The sequence below is a fragment of the Bombyx mori genome, chromosome 13 (genome assembly GCF_030269925.1).
Source record: "Bombyx mori chromosome 13, ASM3026992v2".
Classification (NCBI taxonomy): Eukaryota; Metazoa; Arthropoda; class Insecta; order Lepidoptera; family Bombycidae; genus Bombyx; species Bombyx mori.
Window position 1 is genome coordinate 4,568,935 of NC_085119.1, and position 19,610 is coordinate 4,588,544.

General features: G+C 37.6%; 1 protein-coding gene across 1 annotated transcript; it reads right to left on the reverse strand.

Annotated features, from left to right (window-relative positions):
* Window positions 1–579: 579 nt before the first annotated feature.
* Window positions 580–4,390, reverse strand: LOC101744470 (carboxypeptidase Q). Its single transcript, XM_004927910.5, has 3 exons — window positions 4,003–4,390; window positions 2,747–2,876; window positions 580–2,116 (listed from the first exon to the last, which is right to left on the reverse strand). Exons 1-3 carry the CDS (start codon window positions 4,191–4,193, stop codon window positions 1,028–1,030), a joined length of 1,410 nt encoding a protein of 469 aa, XP_004927967.1. The 5' UTR covers window positions 4,194–4,390; the 3' UTR covers window positions 580–1,027.
* Window positions 4,391–19,610: the final 15,220 nt, after the last annotated feature.

A 19,610-nucleotide genomic window follows, 5' to 3' on the forward strand; every position in this document is an offset into this window, starting at 1 on the left:
AATGTACAGGAATCTCCGACATAAATATTCATAGAACCCGCAAATTTCAATAAAACATCACTAGTATATAGGGCAAACTACGTATTTGCATATCTCTAGTAGTTAATAATTATTAGAACTGGGGATGTGTCAACATGAGCTCATGAATTCTGAACGCATCCACGGTTTCTTAAATAATTGCGTTTGCATTACGTGATCATTGAGTGTGTTATTATCACTGCATATGACGACAAAACGTGAACATATAAACTTAGATCCTGGTCATTCGTTTTCGAAGAATAGACATGTTTAAATTTTCTATGGAACAAATACACGTTACATAACCATATTCATGATGAAATAAAAAAACGTTTCTATAAAAATAATGGCATGTAGTTATATAGCAGCAGCTTATTTTTGCAGCAAGATACTAAAGTGCTGCGCTAGTGAAAATTCTAGGTGCACAGATGTCAATATGTATCAAGTCTATATATAAATATATAAATCTCACACTGACGGCGGGCGGCGGCGTTCTTGTTGAAATGTTTATAGGCTCTGGTACGTGTATATCGGTCGGGCCTTAGTGACAAAAGAACATCATGAGGTAATCAAGAATATAATTTGGAATGTAATTTTGAAGTGAAAACTTCTTTAGAATCGTTGTGATTTCAAACCGGATGCAACGGAAAAAACGACTGGTAAGAGACACAAATACAAAAATGTGTAGGATGAAGCCAGCAAAGAATGAGACAGAAATATACATACTATTTAATACAGCGCCATCTGTGAGATTTTTTAATACTAACGTGTGTATGAAAGCTCTTGTAGTGAATTTTAATTTAGGATTATACGTGAAATTAAAATTTTGAATTTGAATTTGAATTGAATTTATCAATTCACAGAGGGCGGTACCTTACAATTATTTACTAATGACAAAATTTTACATATACTTAAGACGTTTAGGATAATTGCATTTTAATTTTGGAAAGTTTCACTTCTACCACGTGTGAATTGCACACATTTTGTTTTTTTTTTAAATATGTCATAGTTATTGTCGTGGTATATCTTGTGACAAATCCGCAATGACATACGAAAAAGCCGCCCAGAACGCGGCACAAGCAACTACGTCCTCTTGATTTTGTACGTTCATTGTGTCACCTTCACTGTGATGAAACCAAAAGTAACGCTCATTCTCGTTCAATAATGATGCCCCGGGAATTCCCTTTTGCACGAATAACGTCATATCCGAGCCCGGATATTCACTTTCCTTCATTTTATCAATGGGTGTAAACAGTTTCAGTACTTCAGCTATAATGCAACGAGCATTGGTACTGCCGGCGACATCTAACCCTAGAGGCTTGAACGTCCCTTCATCAGATTCCATGATAAAATTTATATTTGAAGTTTCGTTAATGTGTTTTGTTAGATATGCTTCAGCACCTATCAGACCGGGCTCTTCTGCAGTCCATAGTATCGCTCGGATTGTTCGTCTTGGTTTTAGTTTTAAAATGTTCAGTATTACAGGAACGAACCAACTTATCATCATACCCCCACCGTCATCCATAGCGCCCTGGCCTACATCCCAGCTATCAATGTGTCCTGACACGATAACTTGTTTTTCGGGGCTTTCTTTGCCTTTTAAATCAATAATGGTATTCCTTGATATCTTTCTGGACATAGCATAAGACATATGAATTTTAAGGACTATTTTTTCGCCAAGATTTTGAAGTCTTCTAAATAAGTCTGCGTCTTCGTGAGTTATAGCTGCAGTAGGTATTTTTGTAACATTATTTTCATAGTCCTGGGCTCCGGTGTGAAGAGAATATATAGAGAATGGTGTAATGCTTCGGACTAAAGTAGCTACAGCACCTTTTCTGGAAGCCTTTGAAGCTCCTAGACTTCTATAAACAACAGTTTCACCATAACTCACAAAAGGTGGATCAAAGACGACAATTTTCCCTTTTATTTTATTTTCATCAGTTTTTTCAAGTTCGTCAAAACTTTTTATTACAATGGCTTCTGCTTTGATACCCTCAGCAGGAGTGCTCACGCTAGTTCCTAACCCAAGGATTGAAATTTTTTTTAAATATGGTTCGAACATGTTTGCCGATTCGTAAATACGTTGCCAGTATGGTATCTGGAAATATATAAACTTGGATAAATAATTAAAATGCTAATTTAGGATTCACATACACATCTTTAAGATATCTCTTATTACATGGATAAGATTGATCAAATCAATCTGTTCTTCTCAAGATCTTCACTATGGACCAACTTAAATAGGTAAGTAAAAATAATAATTCAATAAAATCATTGTCGATGTCAAGGTCGATACTCCGGATATTCTGGCCAGTCACTATCTCTAATAAAGATCTTTGAACTAAATATGACCAAAACCCCATCGCGCAAGACATTTCCCATCGGAAATGGCGTTGGATAGGACACAGTCTACGGCGCAGCGGAGTCAACGCAACATCCATCGCGTTTCAGTGGCAACCGCTTGGCAGAAGAAGACCTGGTCGCCCTGAACACACTTGGCGATGTAGCGTCTCGAGGACTGCCAACGTGATCTGGAGTGATGTCAAGGAGCAAGCGCAAGACAGGGTCAAGTGGACACAGCTTGTGAGGGCCCTATGTACCAGCTGGATACCCTAGGACTACAACAACAACAACAACAAGAAAATCATTGTTAAGATATTGTGTACGAGCGTTATAGCCTGTTAATAAGATCCTTCAACTTTAACACTGCTTCTAAAATATATCTTACGTCAACTTCTTCCGTTGTCACGTCGTTCAAGCCATTTTGTCGTGTCAGATTTACCATGTGATCTATAGCTTTTTCTAGAGCTTTACTTCCCGCCAAACGTGCTCCAAATGTATCTATGAACTTAGAATAACTGAAACACAAACGACATGTTTTTGTTACGGCACAAGGATTCAGTTTGTGTGTACGCCCTTATGATTCTAAAGTCAAGTGATTCTAAAGTGGCTTTTTCGGTGAATTCGTTCCGTATATTTCGATTAGTGGGCATGCTCTCATACATGCCTCCTATTAATCAAAAGATATGAACCTTCTACCTCGAACTACTCACCCAACATCTAATTTATATTTTACTCTTGTTTTGAGCTCTATTGGTAGGGCGTTTTATCTTAATTATCTGATTCAGATTAAATCTGATAGCACAGGTGCTTTACTGCAGAAACCGGTGAAGTGATGATTCTAACCAGTGCATCCTTATAACATAAAACTACGCAGCTTACTTAATAAAAGATTGAGCGATAGGCAGGATTGAAATGCTGAGGATACTACGAGTAGATGATACAGAAGCATTTTTAGGACTCGATAAACTGGATATGCTGATACTATCAGCTCAATATTCAGGACTCTTTTACTTCAACTTATGAATTCTCTAACTTAAATAAATAATTGGTCTATGTTGTCATAAAATGCGCATAACTACCTGTAATATCATAAGCAGTCGACAATTTTAGCTGAAACCTATCTAGAACACTTCTCCCTTGATTTTGACGACTTTTAAGCCTTATAGAAAAGTAAATATTAATGATATTCATATTTATTCAATCCTAAGTAAATTTATTTCAAGACATTTATTCAGTAAACATATGCTTTTTCTTTTAGCCACAACACGTTAAGAAAACCTTTTTATGACTTCGAATTTCAAAGATATGGTATAATTTTGGATACAGACATCACGAGCAATCATATTCAATTGATTGGAATTTAAATGCAAAATTTAATGATCAGCTTTGTATATCAGTTTTGTAAGCTGAAAACACGAGTTTTGGAAGATAATGTTTTTGATATTAGAGGCAATATTTTAAATTAATTTCAGAACGATTTCAAAATACTCCATATTTTAAGACTCAAATATTCTATTCAAACAGAACTAGCGATAGAATTGTTAAATTTAATGAGCACTTCAATATACTGCAATTATACGAGTACATTTATATATGATAATAAATTTAAGCTAAAATTTTTGTAGCAAAAGATAAACTCACTCTTCATACATCTTCGTTCCAAATCCTCCTGACACGATTTTATCAATAATTTGCTTTGTAACATTTTTGTATGATTGTATTTCATCAACCAACTTATTGTCTAAATTACATTCATTCTCCGGATAACTATTTATTATCACGGTACAGTTAATTGAGATTAAAAATAATATTTGCAAAACTATTGAATACATATTGATTCTTTGGAAGTCAAGTCTTTACTGAATGGTGTCTCTTTTGTTATCTCTGTTGTTATTTGATAGTTTATTAGGGTCAACGTTTGTATTAATCGCATGCTCGTATGCTTCCATACGCACATTAAAATGAACACCTCCTTTCAAATATTTGTTATCCGATTCAAATAAGGCCAAACACAGAACGAAAATTACATTCGAAATGGTTTAGCCATTGTTGAGATTAGCTTGTACGAACTCTCATTTTTCTTCTTTGAAGGATGGCCGTTTGAATTATATCTCAATTATTAATTTATGCTTTGATTTCTATCTTTATTATTATATTTTTAAATTTTCTATGGGTCTTGATACTCATTGTGCACTAGGTTGATCGTGATTTTCTATTGTAATTGTTGGTCGTTTAAGACTTTGCTAGAATTTAAAAGACAAACGGCAAGAAAGTAGATACATTAAAGAAGATTGAGGAATGAGAAAAATAATACAGAAGGTGCAAAGACTGAGCTCATATGTTCCCCGTTTTTTTTTTTTTTTAAATTTGCCGAGACGTGTAATTTATGAAAATATAAAAAGTGCTGATTCTGCTCTAGAGCGGATTTTTCGAAAGAAACCGCATTTTTCGTATCTGAAATGAAGTTCTAGGCGTTTTCTGAGCGCTATGACATGTCCGTCTTCGAACGAAGTCATTCGCAGCAACATATTGACTATGCTCGTGGTATTCTTAATGTTCATAATCTCCAGGGACTGTTTGCTATCTACTAAGTCGTATCGTCGTCTGCATTAGGCAGTATGAATGGCAATTGTTTTAACTAGCTTTATAGTGTCCACTGCAGCTATTATAAGGCGAAGATTAAGTATACCGGTAGGCAGCGGTTTGGCTCTGCCCCTGGCACTATTGAAGTCCATGGGCGACGGTAACCACTCACCATCCTGTGGGCCGTATGCTCGTCTGCCTACAAGGGCAATAAAAAAAAATCGACTGACATGACATTAAAGTTGCTGGGAATCCAATTTTTTGTAGACAATCTATCTATCTTTTAATGTTCGAGCACCTTCGATCAGCAATAGTAGTCGAGCACAAAACAAAGTCACATTATGTTATCCTTAACGTATCTTCGTACAAAGTACAGCTGAACTGTTTACAATTAATTTTGTCGTTCCAGTGATTCTTCAGCTGAGTTTGAGCGATAAAATTTGGGTCACGTAATTCGCGATTTTCGACATAACATTTACACAGCAAGCGTGACAGGTTCAGTACGAAAAAAATCTATGTCGATGATTTCAAAATATTCTGTTGAAAAAATTGTAAACTCTCTCTGGCATGCATCCCGTAACTGAATGGTTAACTCACTTAATTCTTTGGGTGAAATGCCCCGGTACGAAATAAATTATGTAATGGTTTAGTCTCAGGTTGACGCGTTTGTTAGAGAACGAGAGAAAATAAAGTTGAAACAAGATAACGATGATTTTATTAGTAGGTACGTACCAAATAAAAAGGTATTCCAACAAAACGCGTACGTGCGGGAAAACCGAAATTCACCATTTATGTGGAGATCTGTGAAATATGAGCCGTTCTAAAATTATAGCCGCAGAGAGATAATAAATTTTACGGTTTTACTTTATGACATAGGTAAGTACCATAAATTCGGGTCCCTTGCGACAGTAAATAAATGTCTCGAATTGTGAATGTAATGGGAAAAGTGTACAATTATTACACAATTAAAAATCGGTTGTCTGTAAAGTCGGTTTACTGACGATAGTTGAACGTGACAACGTCATAAGAAAATACTGATGGAATGGGTTCATTTTTCAAAAGAAAAGTTTAATTTTATTTGTTTGATAGATATTTTGTATAGACAGTTGACACGACATTCACCTTTCACTGAACTTCATACTTGACGAAAGCATGTAAATGTATTATTTTATAGCAGCTGTCCACGCGGACGCATCGCTCACTCAAGTAGGAGAGAGACAGATGTCGAACGCTGCCGAACACGGAGGTCGATTGTGCCTCTTTGTCCCTCGTTGCGCGCTCTCGCTTGCACTTCAAGCCTTAAATGGAACGCCTCAATGAGTCATGTTTTTTCGTGCGTGCAGCCGGCTCCATCGAATTATTAGACGTTGTCAAGTCAAAAAGTGTAATTACAGTTGTGTGGAACGTAGACAAGACTATGCGTACAAATGTCTTATTGTTGTTAAGAAAATCCTATTCCTTGCTATGTTTTTCCAATACAGAGCGTGTAAAAATGCCGTTTGCAAAACGTTAGGCTTTAGCAATTATCTGAAAAAAAACCTGAATCGCATTAATAAAATTTACAAAATACGCTTGCATGTAATACATGAGTCTAGAATAAAAACATTCGGAAGGTCGGACAACCACATTATGCCACCCGCTGAAATTAACGCTGAAGTTCGCTCAAGTTCGGAGACATTCCGCTTTTCAGTTTATTTTCAATCGATTCTATTGCGTGCAATATAAATAATGTTATTTTTTTTATTGCACTTGTAGGCAGACGAGCATACGGCTTTATGGTGAGTGGTTACCGTCGCCTATGGACTTCAGCAATGCCAGCGGCAGATCCAAGCCGCTGCCTACCGTTAATACTCTCCACAAGCCTCGTTTGAAGAAGGACATGCGCTCGCGAAATACCGTGGAGGGGAGCTCATTCCAAAGCCGGATGGTACGTGGCAAAAAAGGTTTCTGGAAACGCACTGCGGATGACCGCAGTAGCTCCGGGTAGTATGGATGAATTTTACTCCGGTGGCGGGCGGTGCAATGATAAAAACGAGATGATGGTATTATAATGGAATTGAACTAAGTTCAATTCATCCCACTCGGAGACTCGTCCCAGAGAGTTCTCCACTTCAGACATAAGTTGTGATCGACTCTCTTGCACCACGCTTCGAGAGAGACTCTGATGGCCGATATATCGCGCATCCCCCGTGCTGTCATGCGCATAGTAGCGCATGCTATCAATAGACAACATATCATTGATATACAGGATTAAGAGCCTAGGGGGAGAGCACCGAACTTTGTGTAACGCCAGCGTTCATGGTATCGGAGCTGTCACCGTCTAGAACGACCGTGATGCTCCGCTCATCCAAAAATCTAGTGATCCATTTGCAGAATCCCTCGGGGATTTCGTAAGACGGTAGCTTCGACAGAAGTGCCCTATGCCAGACCCTGTCGAAGGCCTTCGCGATATTAAGGCTACATTACATTACATATACTATTAGTAAGTACAAGATTTAGAATGCTATTCAGTTAAATATATTTATATTTATAATATATTGTTACGCGCTGGGGTTCTGATAAATAAATGTTCCACCAAAGTACAACTTAACACTGTATTTATCACTTGGAACATTTAAAACACTTCACAAACACTTTAAAATTCTTAATTCATAAATTTCCGCTTCGCTTCAGGTGATTCGTTCGCTGTTTCGCTTCGAGTAGTTCCAATTACTAACTGACTGCGTGCCATCTCTGCAACACTTTTATAGTCTATGCAATATCCCTAGAATTATCGAGAACATTTCTCACAAGTCGAGTATTTTCGATATGTGTGTGTTTCCGCTACCTGACAATAGATGGCGTTGTACTTTTCGAGCGTTATAGACGTATCCTTTGATATTCGTTTCGGCTATTCGGCGATAGATGGCGTTACTCTAACCGGAGGAAATAACTTCGGAAATACTATAATGACAGTAAGAAATATGAGGTTAAACTGTAAATGTAGTTTTAATAATGCTTTGTTGCTGTATCAGTAAATTATACGAAATTGGTAACTATAAAATTTACATTATGATTTTTTCTAGAGGTATTTGCTATTCACAACGAGGTTTGAAGGGTGGGAAAGTCGTTAAGCAAAACAGTTTGAACTTCAGTCCTACGTCATAAGGTAGGATGTAGAATTCCATATCGACACATGTCAAAGCATTGTGTATCAGAAAACACATTTCAATTGTTTGATCTGTTAAGTATTGAAGCGATAAACAAGATTGCAATTCTAAAGTATCTTTTTTGTATCGTATAAGTATCGTTCCGTGGCAAATGAAATCGAAATAAATAAAAAACGAATAACGCAAGCTTCATGAAACTTCAGAAGAACCAATCATACGCAGAACACCACGAGTAGCCTTGTTCATTGCTTAATCTAGTGATAATTTCCGACTCACTGATGCAATTAAACTAAAAAGCAATTTATTCCGAGCAACTGAAAGCTTATTCAAACGCTGAAGATTTATTTGAGGTGCTATTCAATTTTAATCCGTAATGTATTAGCACATGAGTCGATGAATGAATGCACTTATTGCACTAGTGTGATACTCTAATAGTTATGTAATGAAATAAGCGCTCTTGTCAAGTATCAACAGAACTTAGTGCTTTCAAGATTGTTATATTACTCGTTCACACATGAAATACTAAGATTCTAAAACATTTCTTTTTACTTTTGATTATTGTTAGTATCAGTAGTAAGCGTAGTTATAACAGGGCTAGTAAATACAATGCCATTTTACATTCACAAAAATAAAACAATCAAAACGCACTGGACTTAATACTCTTTCATAAAATACTGCGACACCAACCATTGCATACACATTAATTCTTATTGCTTTGAATTAGAGCATCAATATAAATATGGCTAGGATACGCAAGAAGTATTAGTATTATATGTAACAAATGATGAAGCTTTATGAACATTAAAACTTCGTCATCTTAACACGAAACCAATGTTTTGGAGTACGTACTCTTTACGCTATTTTTTAAAAGTCAAAACGTGGTTATCTATTCGTGAGGTTCCGAAATCTACTACAACTCGGAATAACGCGTATCAAAAGCATACATGTACTAACATAGCATACATGTTATTACTGGTGGTAGGACCTCTTGTGAGTACGCGCGGGTGGGTACCACCACCCTGCCTATTTCTGCCGTGAAGCAGTAATGCGTTTCGGTTTGAAGGGTGGGGCAGCCGTTGTAACTATACTTGAGACCTTAGAACTTGTATCTCAAGGTGGGTGGCGCATTTACGTTGTGGATGTCTATGGGCTCCAGTAACCACTTAACACCAGGTGGGCTGTGAGCTCGACCACCCATCTAAGCAATAAAAAAAAAAAATCTTAAATGAATTTCCTATTGGCTGGCATCCGAAGGGGCTATTCTAGCTACGCGTGGACGAGTAGGTAAGCTCACGGGCTCAATCTTAGAGAATTTGCTAACACTAGCAAGAGTAGCGCTTCGCAGAATCTACCAGCGGATCAGAATCGCGACTCACTATTAAGATCCGGCGAGAAAGCCAGAGGGCTAACCGGGGCGTCCTGTCCCATTACCCTGTCGTGGTAAACAACGAATAGTGTACGAAATATAAAGTTTTTAGCCGCCTCATGTGCTAGTGCGCGGCTGGGGATCGGACGCCCGGATAATGCACAAAGTGGACTGTCGTGCAATCCGCTTACCACCTCACCGTCCTAGGCCACGAACGAACACGCGAACCAATGGCTACCTGGAGAATTCGCTATCGTAAAAAAAAATTAAATTACTACACAGCATCCCCAGCAGTACACACGTGTAGGTACCACAACCCTGTCTATTTCTGCCGTAGAACATTAGTGCGTTTCGGTTTAAAGGGTGGGGAAGCCATACTGTTAAAACTGAGATCTTAGAACTCATGTATTGAAGTGGATGGCGGCATTTACTTTCTAGATTTCTATGGGCTCCGGTAACCACTTAACACCAGGTGGGCCCTGAGCTCGTCCATCCATCAAAGCAATAATAAGTGGATGGTGTACGTAATTTTAGATTTAAAAAGAGTATTCTTGTTTTGAGAAATCAGTTGCTATTGTCTGTACGCACTTTGAGGACACTTTCAGAACAAAGAGGCACAAGGAACGTTCTCGCAAGTTTCAGTACTCGAGAGCGAATTGTGGCGATGAACTGTTTACTGAATGCACTGTACGTCATTAGTACTTTTGAAATTCAACGTCTTATGAGTACAAATACAGTTTTATATAGGTCAATGTTATATAACGGCCGTCTGGTGTAGTGGTAAGTGACATGGTCACTACAAAAGGGGGTCGCGGGTTCGAATCCCGCCAAGGGAAGATATTTGTATGATAAATATAAATGTCTTTCCAGGGTTATGGGTGTATATTAAATATATGTATGTGTATAATAAAAATATTATATTTATTTCCGTTATCTGGTACTTGTAACACAAGTTCTTTACGAACTTAGCACGGGACCAGTTAACGTGGCGTGATTGTTAGTAAATATTTATATTATATTTATATATTATAAGATGTAATGTTTAATGTATGCACTAGGTTTGTGTTCGTAATTCTTCTTTCCTTCTGCGGGCCTACTGGAAAAGATTTCAACATGAAATAAGTAGTGCCCTTGTACTCTGTATCCTTATTGTCCTTTTTCTTCTAACAGCTGTGTGTGTGTTCAAAATGTATTATAATAATAATAAAAAAAACTACATAAGATAATTTATTTGATAACAAAAAAAAAATACATGTATTTTAGTTCTGTTAAAGTCTACATTTTCATAACGCATTTTAGAATTAAAATATTTCTTTAGTAACTAATTGCTTTATGTAAATTCCACAAACCGTAAATTTTGGCACTTATTATACTACACTATAAACAAAAATATTGGCGGTAGGGTGTCGTTTGAGCCCGCATGGGTAGGTACCAACACCCTGCCTGTTTCGGTTGTGAAGCAGTAATGCGTTTCAGCTTGAAGGTTGATACGGCCTTTTTACCATAGAATTGAGACGTAGAATTCATTTTTCAAGGTATATGGTGGTATTTGCGTTGTTGGTCAGTCTATGGGCTAACGTGACCACCTAACATCATATAGACTGTGAGCTTGTTCACTCGTCTGGAAATGGAAATTGTTTCAAGTGTTCAAGAAAATAGCCCACAAGTGCACAGAAATATATTCAACACTAATTAACTATACAAATTGAATGTATACATCTAATACTTCGATAATCAACTAATTTATTTTCAGGCAATAACTAAAGAAGAAAGAACCGCAATTATAATGGTATCTGGGAGGAATTTCCTCCCAAAATATTTTACTCTTTGGGGGAAAAACAAGAAACGTCATTAAGAAAAGTCCTAATGGGTAAGACGCTCGGCGTGTTTGTATTACACGATGTGATTACACTGAGGTTCAAGTCGTGCGGTAGGTACCAACTCTTACTAAATTAATACGTATCTATATGTAAATATGAATGAATGAAGAAGAATAACATCGCCGAAAAAAAAAAGCGAAATTTGTTACGGTACAGCACCCATACTATCGGTTTTCTTATAATACTAGAACCATACGAGTGTGCAATTTTTTTCTTTTTTTATTTACAATCATCCGATAAAGTATACATAATATGTATATTTAGCATATACATTGCTATAAATATACCGTGCGTGCTGTCATCTATTGTCAAATTATTTTATAGTTCGCTACGTTGTAATGGTTCCGCATATCGGTAGTTCAGATATGAATCCTAGTAATTTATGATGTATTTATTACGTATACATTTATTCAAATTACCTTAATACAAAACTGACTTACCATTGGATACCGAAAGTGTTATTTTATCACATCTGAAAGAATAAATGAATCGAAGTCGTCGTGGCCTAAAGGATATAAGACGTCCGGGGCATTCGTGTTGAGCGATGCACCGGTGTTCGAATCTCAGGCGGGTACCAATTTTACTAATGAAATACGTACTCAACAAATGTTCACGATTGACTTCCACCGTGAAGGAATAACATCGTGTAATAAAAATCAAACCCGCAAAATTATAATTTGCGTAATTACTGGTGGTAAGACCTCTTGTGAGTCCGCGCGGGTAGGTACCACCACCCTGCCTATTTCTGCCATGAAACAGTAATGCGTTTCGGTTTAAAGGGCGGGACAGCCGTTGTAACTATATTTTTGAGACCTTAGAACTTATATCTCAAGGTGGGTGGCGCATTTACGTTGTAGATGTCTATGTGCTCTAGTAACTACTTAACACCAGGCGGGTTGTGAGTTCATCCACCCGTCTAAACAATAAAAAAATATCGAAATGCAATGCATACACTACTATTTGGAGGAGTATATTTTTTCTGTATTAGTGTGACTGAAGTCGCGTGTAAAATCTGGTATAATTTAAAATGGTAAGAAAAGAATCTTGAAACAAAATGCCAAAGTCAGAGACCGGAGTCATGTCATTTCTTCAATAATGTATTCGGGAATCAACTTTATTGTCTGAATGTTGGCACTTCAGCGGCTAACCCTCTTTCGATATTCTTTTGGACATACGCAGACATCTGTAAATCTAAGCACATTTTTAGCTTTCCATGTAAAATAGGCATAAAAATGTTAGTTCGATGAGTCTCGCAGGCGGTACGTGACTGCAATAAATCAAGTTAATACGTTTTGCGGCTCGGTGTGCTGACGAGATTCGGAATTGGGGGCTTGTTACAGATAGATATTCATTATTATCGAGTACATTACCTGTTTGGGACACATTTACTGGTGGTACATTTACTGGTGGTAGGGCCTCTTGCGAGTCCGAACGGGTAGGTACCACCACTCTGCCTATTTCTGCCGTGAAGCAGCAATGCGTTTCGGTTTGAAGGGTGGGGTAGCAGTTGTAACTATATATAAGAGTGGGTGGCGCATTTACGTTGTAGATGTCTATGGGCTCCAGTGGGCTGGGAGCTCGTCCACCCATCTAAGCAATTTTTTTTTATCGAGTACATAATAATTTGGTTTCAGCATACGGCATAGGGTCTCGCTCGGTAGTGCTTATAAAAAAAAGTATTTCAATGCGGGTTTTTAGTTTAGTTTAGTAGTAGTTCAGTAATAATAATAGTTTAATAATACAGAATTCTGTATACATTTATTACGGTAGTTACATGGTTTCACGCGCCGTGATCACGAACAACAGTTAAAAAAAATTGACAATAACAAATCACGGACGATCACCCGGTCGCAATTCAGGATTTCCTGTGCTATATACATCTTTAAATATAGATTAATTAAATACAAATAATAAACATCCAAAGAGCAAACAAACTTGTTTATCACGCAATGTTTGCCCGATGTCGGAATCAAACCCACGACCCTCGGCGTATCAGTCAGGTACGATAACTACGGTACCAACGAGTCAGTCATAATAGTTAAATAATAGAGTTTAAAATGATAAATAAGTACATGACAGAAGAAAAATAGGGATGTACTTAAATTCTTTCAGTGAAGATGAGCAGAATTGTAACAACTCGTAGTGACTGACCTCGTTTTTCAAAGTGGGTGGACGCATTCAAGTCGCATTGTCTATGGACTCCGGAAACCAATTAACAACAGATGGGCCCTAAATAAATTTCTAGGTTATTTCTTCAGAGCAAAGGGCTTGAAAACGTCGTGAAACAAAAATGCATTTCAGTTTCAAATCATGTAGGTATTAAGATTAGTTAGAGCATTCAGGTTGTGATGTCTACGGATTTAGTCAACCATTTTACACCCGGTGACCTGTGACCTCATTCAACCGTCCTGGAAATAAAATAAAAACACAATCACACCTAGTCCAATTTAATACGAAACAAGCGCGAGATTCAATCGAAGTAAAGCCTTTACGTACAATAGCTTCGGTCTCCACACATCGGGTCTGGTATTCAACAAATTACTTTTGATCCACTTTATCCCGTAGCTTCGAACTCGGAAAAGGTGACTTTAGGATAAGTTTCCGGTCGATAACGTGGCTAATGTTAATCAAATTATTTAAAATTACATGTGGTATACGCACGTTATGTGCGAAAAGTTGTTTTATAACTTCGTCTGCGGATTTGGCTGTTTGTTGTATCACATACGAGGATTTTAAATAGTGTCATGTGTATTTTAGCTCTAAGTGAATAATTTATATCTTTGTATATCGGTTTATTTTTGAATTGTGAATTGACAGTATAATATTATGCTCATTTTAAGAAAATTTTACCATCATTATATACCCACAGTTTTCAAAGTGAAACAAGTGAGTAGGAGTATACTGGTGGTAGGACCTCATGTGAGGCCGCACGGGTAGGTAACACCACCCTGCCTATTTCTGCCGTGAAGCAGTAATGCGTTTCGGGCTTGAAGGGTGGGGCAGCCGTTGTAACTATACTTGAGACCGGGGGTGATCGATCTCGAGGTCTTCGGATTTCCACACGGCCCTGTACAACAAGTCTCTCCATCGGATCTTCCTTTCTGGAGATGTGCCCAAAGAACTTATCTTTATTTTATTTATTGGGTACCAACATGTTATACATCAGCACAAAACATTACCATATACATTAATTTCACACTAAATGTTAACACAATAACAGGTACCGACTGCATGCATTGATAAAAGAAGCGGTGCGTTGTATAAAAAACAAACGTGTGGCACTCGGGAACTGCCGCGGTAAAGCTTTTGCATAGCATTTTTTATCAACTTATGCAATTATAATTAGACAATGATAATTTAATATTAAAACAATAATAAAACAAGACCACGCTATATTAAACATTAATAAAAGCAAAACCTTAACTGTCCCCTTCACACTCACAAGCTAGACCGCGCGAGAGAGAGATGGGTAGACTTTTCATGATGCACATGCAGTGTGACGTCACGCCACGCGCTTATTCACAAACACTACACAAGTGCAACGTGTGAATGTGTTGAACGCGAGCTACATGGTAGGCGGAGTGAGGGGTGTAAGGTTTTTTTCGTTACGGAATTTCATGATTCGGTCGCCGCGCTCAAGGCCCGCGATAAAAGCTATGCAATAGCTTAAAAAAAAGCTATATGTAACATTACACTTAAGAATTCGTAGCTGAACAATCGACGAAAGTCTATTTTGTATTCGAAGCTCTTTGAGGATGAAAGCATTGGTCCGAAACGCTGTATATGGAATTTTCAGCAGTCGTCTCCAACACCACACCTCCAAGGTGTCGATTTTCCGGCGATCTGGTAATTTTAGCGATTGTTAAATCCATATAAAAATGTTTAGTGCCCTAATAATCTCATAAGGATCTTACTGACTTATTATTCTTCGGAACTAGGTAAACATATTTCCAAGTACAAGTTTGAAAACAAAAAAGTTTACTAAATTTTTCATGCCAATTTGTCAGATAAGAAACTAGTTCACTATAATATAAATATGTAGTATAATGTAAAACTGTACTACAGGTATAGTACATATAAGTACATATGTATCTACCACATGAAGAACTATTATGATGAAGGAAAATTTTGGTTGTTTTTGGACTTTCTTTATTGCTTAGATTGGTGAATGATCTCACGGCCGCCTGGTGTTAAATGGTTATTGGAGCCCATAGACGTCATCAACGTAAATGCCGCCATCCACCTTGAGACATGAGGTTTAACTTTCATTTCTTCTATAGTATAATAGCTGTCTTACAATTCAAACAGGAGCTTTACTGTGGAAATACCTATTATATTACTAAACGAAATATAAAGAAGGCCGACGGTTCTAAATATTTTTTTTTCTTTATTGCTCTTGTAGGCCAACTAGCATACGGCCCACCTGATAGTGAGTGGTTACTGTCGCTCATGGACTTCAACAATGCCATGGGCAGAGCCAAGCCGCTGCCTACCGATTTACCAATGACATACGATTTTTTTTTATTTCCATCTCGATAAACGCAGCTCTTAATAGAATATAAATTTTCAACTGTCGTAATTGTAAATGGAATAGTCAATAGATTGACGAATACATTTCGACTAAAAGAATAAATCTAAATAAGATTTATGTATATTGTTCGGGTGCTTTACACAAGTGTGATTTCCCCTGAGGGGACAGAAAAGCCAAAAGGGACCGAAGACTGATCTTGGCGAATCAATAAGGACCATTATTCTTATGTACAATACCATACTCCAGTGACCTTTTGGGGTTCGATATTGAATCTTGTCGGAGGGCTTTTAAAATTTCTCTTGATATCTGAGTATACATACGACGAGTTTTATTACGACATCAGTGGTCGACTGGTGTACTGGTACATCAGTAGTACTGGTGGTAGGACCTCTTGTGAGTCCGCGCGGGTAGGTACAACCACCCGGTCTATTTCTGCCGTGAAGCAGTAACGCGTTTCGGTTTGAAGGGTGGGGCAGCCGTTATAACTATACTGAGATTTTAGAACTTATATCTCAAGGTAGATAGCGCATTTACGTTGTAGATGTCAATGGGCTTCAGTAACCAATTAACATCAGGTGGGCTGTGAGATCGTCCACCCATCTAAGCAATAAAAAAGGTCAAGAATTTGTGACTAACTGCGAAATAAATGTGACCAAAATCCAAATAGAGTTCCTTAATGCGCTAGTTACGTAACTGAATGTAAATGCGGCCATTAATGTTGAGACGAACTTGAAGTCTTAACGCCTAACCCACCCTTCAAGTTGGAACTTCTGAATGCTTCGCGGTGGAATAAGCGGCACAGTACTACCAACCTATGCGCACTACCAACAACAAATTCCAGTACGCAAACTTAAAAACCTAACTAGAAAAAGAGAATCAGGCAGGATTTTAAATTACCACATATGGTACCACATATGGTTTACGGTAGGCAGCGGCTTGGCTCTGCCCCTGGCATTGCTGAAGTCCATGGGCGACGGTAACCACTCACCATCAGGTGGGCCGTATGCTCGTCTGCCTCCAAGGGCAATAAAAAAAAAAAAAAAATGGTAATAAGTTATTGTCTCATTGTCTACATCTAAGTGTACGTCTAATATTTAGTGGTATAACACGGCGTAAATAGCTTATTACTGTAGATCAGGGTTGCCCAGACCACGGTTAGTTTTCGTGGGGCCCGCGACGCATTTAATCAGAAAATAGTTTTGTATATAAATAGTTTGGATAATAGAATTCTTTTTAAAAAAATATAATCAATATTTGGTATAATTTATCTTTTATCTTGTAACGTTCCATTCCCATGACATCATTTAAAAGTGAAGCTATCTTTTACTATTATTAAAGGAATTCTTGGAAATTCGGAAAATCGAAATTCTTTGTTTCTGAAAATTAATTTTTCTGCGGCCCTCCAGCTTTTGTAGTAAATTTAATTAGCCCGCAAAGGTATGTAGTTTGGACAGCCCTGCTAGTCGAATCTTAGAGTTCCGAGAAACGTTATCGATTTGAAATACAATTTCTGAGTGCTAAATAATGTAGCATCTGTCACATCAAGCATTTGTTAACCTCAATTCCATTTTAAAATTATTTTGCAAATTTCAACCACCGCAATCGTTAATCGTTAGCGGTCGTGACCCGACGAACCAAGCAGATAATAATACCGCCACTGACCCCGAATTTTACGGCAGCGGAACCCTAAATAACACTTGGCTAACGCTGAATGATGCAAATCAACTTTTATACGTCGCTTCGATTTGACATAAGCATTGATTTGTTACAACCGCTACCATTTTACTTTGTTTGGATTGTTTGGATTGTTTTTTCATTCCTAAACAATTTTAACTGTGTAGCTTAATCTTCAGATTTTCAAGACAAAATTAGCTTAGAATATGTTTGTATGGTTACAAATTTATATCTAATACATATAAATGAAATGACAATTACATAAATATTTATTGAGATTAAAACGGCTTATTAAAGTTGAATCATCGCTGATATATTATGTAACTATACTTAGAACTCATATCTCAAGGTGGGTGGCGGCATTTACGTCGTAGATGTCTATAGGCTCCGGTAACCATTTTACATCAGGTGGGCCGTAAGCTCGTCTACCTACCTATGCAATAAATAAATAAAAAAGATAACTTACACATGCGATTTGGCGTGTCCGTCTTCAAAATATTCTTGAGAAGATGTCTTCAGTCGGTAGTTGTTGCCATTTTTGCACATTGCCAAACGGCCGTCTGGTGTAGTGGTAAGTGACATGGTCACTACACAAGGGGGTCGCGGGTTCGAATCCCGCCAAGGGAAGATATTTGTATGATAAATATAAATGTCTTTCCAGGGTTATGGGTGTATATTAAATATATGTATGTGTATAATAAAATATTATATTTATTTCCGTTATCTGGTACTTGTAACACAAGTTCTTTACGAACTTAGCACGGGACCAGTTAACGTGGCGTGATTGTTTGTAAATATTAGTAAATATTAAATCTCTTTTTCTCCACCTTATCCCACTATGTGGGGTCGGCACAGCTAATTTTTCTCTTCCATTCTCTTCTATCAGCCGTCATCTCAACACTCACTCCTCTCTCTCTCATATCGTCATTCACACACTCCCTCCATGTCTTCTTCGGTCGACCTCTTCCCCCTCTACCTTGCACTACCATTTCCATACATCTCCTAGTCACATGCATCTTCTCTCTACGCATCACATGTCCATACCACGCTAACCGTCTGCTCCTTAATTTGTTGTTTACCGGGGCCACTTTCAAACTTCCTCTGATATACTCATTCTTTATCTTATCCATTCTTGTCACTCCACACATCCATCTCAACATTCGCATCTCGGCCGCATGCACTCCTCTTTCATGCTTAACTTTCGTCGCCCAACACTCAGATCCATACAGCACGACAGGTCTAATGATCGTTTTGTAAATTTTACCCTTGAGCTGAAGGGGCATTCTACGATCGCATGCTGTTGCAGAGACCTGTCGCCATTTCATCCAACCAGCGTTTATTCGATTTGTGACGTCCCGGTCTATGTTGCCGTCGTTCTGGAGTATAGAGCCGAGGTACTTGAAGTCGGAGCAGACTGGCAGGGATACACCATCTAAGGCGATTGGCGTGAAGTCTGAAGAACCACCAAAATCACAAAACATGTGCTTGGTTTTTGTTCGACTGATCTTCAAACCCACGTTTTCCAACCTTTCTTTCCATTTTAGTAAATATTAAATATTATATTATATTTTGATGCGCATTGTTTATGTATTGTTGAAATTCTTTAATAGAAAATAAAAGCAACAGTAATATATTTAATTATGAACTCGAATACGTATATCTTGCTTGACAACATAGCGAGTAGATAATTCATTTATATTACTAACCAGTTATTTTATTGTTATCTGGTCCTAAATTACAATTAGAACGTTTCAGACAACCCAAAGTAATTTCAGTGAGAGTCGACGAGGTTACACGCGGCGGGGGTGTCGGCATACATTACGGCTTATTTGAGAAAACAATTCAATTATATTTCAATTAAAATGTTACCAGCGTTGGTAAGCAAATGGAATTCTAATGTACAAGTGTTTGTTTATGGTTTTATATATAGGCTTTAGAGACGTAACGAAATGTCTTTGTCGTGATTTACAGAAATTTAGAAAAAGAACATTCTAGGTGTTTTTTTTTATTATTATTGCGTAAATGAGTGATCAAGGTCATGACTAACCTAGTGTGAACTGGTTATT

Coding starts and splice junctions, on each gene's coding strand:
- LOC101744470 (XM_004927910.5), bottom strand. CDS start 4,193: ATGTATTCAATAGTTTTGCAAATATTATTTTTAATCTCAATTAACTGT. Junction 2,877..4,002: donor GGAACGAAGATGTATGAAGA/GTGAGTTTATCT, acceptor TTTGTGTTTCAG/TTATTCTAAGTTCATAGATA. Junction 2,117..2,746: donor TGACAACGGAAGAAGTTGAC/GTAAGATATATT, acceptor ATATATTTCCAG/ATACCATACTGGCAACGTAT.